Raw genomic sequence first — 3,680 nt, 5'->3', positions numbered from 1 at the left:
GTTGATTGCCACATTGCAATGCCATAGTGCCACAATCAATCGCTCTCTGGCTCTGACTAATGTCGATCGTCGTATTGCTGCTTTACTTGTGTTGGATGTGATCTGGTTTGCCGAGCCATGGCCCTCCGACGAAACGGCACATGCAGGATTTGAACAAAGATGCTAATTTCTCCAGGCTAGCGATGGATGATGAACGTCTTGCAGCTCAAATCAATCGCACTACGGATTGGAATTGCACGCGCAAATTATGCATTTTGTGATCCAGGTTTCAAAAATGGCCTATGAATTATGCGAACTACATAACACTCACGAATTACCATAACGCTTGGCAAATGCACTTAGCGATTCGAAAAGCACTGCGATTGTCTTGCAATTTCAACAGATTTCGTGTGTGCATCGACGTTCCAATTCAAGCATGCAAATTCAACAGATTTCGTGTGTGCATCGACGTTCCAATTCAAGCATGCAAATTCAACCATCTACGACAGCAAATTCCCTTGCACGGATTTGTGATTGTGTGTCTGGTGCACTTCTTGGTTCTTGGATTGCTGTAAGCTTTACGGACTGTATGTTGCAATCAATGATGCAAATTCAGCCATCGCGGGGTGAATTGAAAAGGTGGAAGATGCCGCAGGGTGAATTCAAAAGGTAAAATAGATCGAAGGCCCTTGAAGGACACATGGCAGAGCCTTTGATCACCACCTCAAAGGACACGTGGAAGAGCCTTTGATCACCACTTCAAACTAAGAGATATAACAATAAGAATAAGATATAAGATATAAGATAAGATAAGAACCTACAACAACAAGCCATGGGGGGCGGGCCTTCCTATGAACGCAGGAAGGTAGTTTACAGGTTATAGACATGAAAATAATGGAAATGAGAGCGTGTTGCGAGATCTTTCGGTATGAAGAGCTCCTGACTCATGGTTCTGAGTATGGACAAAACACTCTAGATAATTGTGTTGATCCTAGCTTTGAGCTTTGGAGAACTCTATCACAGTCGACTCATTCACCATGCAAACCATTTCCATCTTGGCAAAACCTGAGGCTTTTGCCAGCTCTTTGAACTCCTCCTCCGTGCGCTCTTTGCCTCCTTGATTGTATGCAAACATCAGCAGATCCATTTGATACCCAACGCGAGCCCTTAGCCCAGTGTCGACTGCGGCTGGTAGTACTGGATCGAATACTATCACTTTCCCATTTTCTGGCAGTGCCTTGTGGCAATTTCTCAGAAGCTTTAAGCAGTGCTCGTCGCTCCAATCGTGCAAGATCCACTGCGTAGCCAGGACATCCGCCTTTAGAGTAGTGAGTATCAGAATCTAAATGTTTGGAGAAAGTGCTTCCAACTACTATTTAGTGTGTGGAGCCTTTCAGCCAGGGAAACGGAAGCCTGGTGAACTTTCGAGCACCGTTTCGTCAATTCCCCAGGAAAGGCAGACAAGTCCAGCCGAACAGAGAATTCTCAACACTACTGCCTTTAGTATACACTAGTGAGGTATGAGAGATGCAAAACCTTCATGAAAATAGCATCCCCGGACGGCACGCTCTCGAACATGTCTCCTGCTACGTGTTGTACCCCTGTGGATGTTTTGAGACGGATCAGAAACCAGAAAAGAGTAAGCATTTGTAAACGTAAGATAAGATGCTCGAAGAAGGGTCTACCCGTGTAGGTAGGGGCAACCGCGATCACATGTGGCTGATCAAAGTTGATGCCTTTAATGTGAGGATGCCGTGACACAATCATGTCCAAGCATGCACCGAGACCTCCACCCACATCTACAAGGCTAGTCAAGCCGTTAAAGCCGTCGTATGCGTCTAACAAGGCCTGAATAAGTAGTTTTGTGTCGTTTGCCATTGCACAATTAAATAATGCGTCAAATCGTAGATCGTCTTTGCCGTAGAGGAATGCGTCCTTCCCATGGGCTTTGGTAAAAGGCTCTCCGCCATCTATCACTGCTTCAGCTAAATGATGCCAGGTATCCATGAACACTGGATCCTGGTTGAGAAGCACAATTGGAGCAAGCGACGCGCCATCCTGTTTGACCAGATACTTAGAGACGGGGGTGAGACCATACCTTCGGAGGGATTTTCCATCCACGGCAGTTTCCAAGGACGAGCTTAGAACGGAATGGGACGCAAGCACTCGCAGAATACGGTCTAACGAAACTGCGGCTCTACGATTTGAGTTGGGGATTTGAGCCACAACGTCGTCTGGTGAGAGCTGAGACCCAGAACCAGCGGCGGCCAAGATTTCGAAGACGTTCAAGCGGATGGCAGCTTTCAAAGCCATGGGCAAGCAACAAAGGGAGCCGAGCTCGATGACTCGAAGCCAAGCGGGATCTACGACACCGGGGGGCGATGCATGGGGGGAGACAAGCGAGGGATTATCACGGCCCATTGAGAACAGAGAGGTGGAAACTGTTAAGGATGATAAGAAGAAGAGCAGTTAGAAGTGTATGGTGCGAGGAAGGAGAACATTAAGATGTTATCTTAGGAGATGGGATCTTTAAAGAGTAATATGTTGCTACGTAGACACCATTCTTACCCACTAGCTTCCTTGTCAATAAAGAGTAGCTTCCTTCTTGGTACAACTACTATGGATTCTTTCTCCAATGAACATCCCATTCCAACCACCACCAAACCTGCTTTGCTACATTTACAAATTCAAACCCTTTACATTCAAATGCCGAGTCTCCAACCTTTATTCCATTAACCCTCGAAATGGTCACCCCTTATATCCCTAATGCCCCCCCACTTCCAAAATGTGGTAGGTCAACCATGCCCCCCCCACTTCCAAAATGTGGTAGGCCAGCCATTTGGGAAAGTTAAACATTGAGTAAGCCATACAACCAACCACACAAGAAGTTTTGATTTGGTGGGATGTGAGTTTGGATAGCTTTCCAGTACACCTTACCAACCCTCAAAAGTACTTTCATGAAGCTTTGTAGATATTCGATCACCACTTGCAAATGTCCCCAAATGAGATGAGTTAGGTGTTTGGTTCACTCTCCAATCATATTCTTCCACATTCCAAAATAGTATAATAACTTAATCTAATAATACCAAGGAATTTCCAAAAAATCTTTAGCAAACCATTACCAAAGGCCCCAGTCTTATTGCAAAAGTATACATTTCAAGCTTTGAAATATTGATCGTAGTTATTTTTTAAAATAAAAAGATAAATGTAGATCTATCACGATACACTAAGAAGAGTATACAAGTGATTCAATGAAGGAAAGAGGGTAGACAATTGTGACTATGTTCACTCATTCTCATGAGGTTTACCTAACCTCTTTTCTTAGGTTGCAAAGTGTGAACGATGGTACCAAAACGTTAGAATAGAAGGGTCCTAAGGGATGGCTTGGTTTTTAGGTCCATAGTTTTGAAGTTAGTTCATTTGGTCAATGACCATCCAAATTGTGGCTAGTATGAGCTTTAAGTGTATGTTAGTAGTAGTTTAAGAGCTTCTAATGTGTTTAGGGTTTCACGTTTTTGTTTGCTTGTGGAGGTCCTAAATATTCTTGTCTTTTTGTTGTGGAAACCCTAAATGGTTTTGTCTTTTGTTAGCTATTTCTCTCTAAAGATAGAGGCTCTCTTTGTCTCTTATATGACACCACCTTTATATTACTCTTGCCAAAATAGACACGTCCCCACTTTTATTTAATGGTCCTTCCACCA

At 44.0% G+C, this 3,680-nt stretch overlaps 1 protein-coding gene across 1 annotated transcript; it reads right to left on the bottom strand.

Annotated features, from left to right (window-relative positions):
- Positions 1–502: 502 nt before the first annotated feature.
- Positions 503–2,503, bottom strand: LOC147896566 (caffeic acid 3-O-methyltransferase-like). Its single transcript, XM_087381370.1, has 3 exons — positions 1,665–2,503; positions 1,516–1,580; positions 503–1,276 (listed from the first exon to the last, which is right to left on the bottom strand). Exons 1-3 carry the CDS (start codon positions 2,398–2,400, stop codon positions 971–973), a joined length of 1,107 nt encoding a protein of 368 aa, XP_087237496.1. The 5' UTR covers positions 2,401–2,503; the 3' UTR covers positions 503–970.
- Between the last annotated feature and the right edge of the window lie 1,177 nt (positions 2,504–3,680).

This window comes from Dipteris shenzhenensis, chromosome 11, assembly GCF_047967505.1.
Source record: "Dipteris shenzhenensis isolate YYH24624 ecotype China chromosome 11, Dip_SZ_1.0, whole genome shotgun sequence".
NCBI lineage: Eukaryota > Viridiplantae > Streptophyta > Polypodiopsida > Gleicheniales > Dipteridaceae > Dipteris > Dipteris shenzhenensis.
The sequence above is the reverse complement of the archived record's forward strand: the minus strand, read 5'-3'. Positions and strand labels throughout refer to the sequence as shown.

What these genes read in the sequence shown, in the direction of transcription:
- LOC147896566 (XM_087381370.1), bottom strand. Translation starts at nt 2,400, where the DNA reads ATGGGCCGTGATAATCCCTCGCTTGTCTCCCCCCATGCATCGCCCCCC. An exon ending in GGTTGCCCCTACCTACACGG is followed by an intron (nt 1,581 to 1,664) that starts GTAGACCCTTCT and finishes AAACATCCACAG; the next exon opens with GGGTACAACACGTAGCAGGA. An exon ending in GGGATGCTATTTTCATGAAG is followed by an intron (nt 1,277 to 1,515) that starts GTTTTGCATCTC and finishes CTGGCTACGCAG; the next exon opens with TGGATCTTGCACGATTGGAG.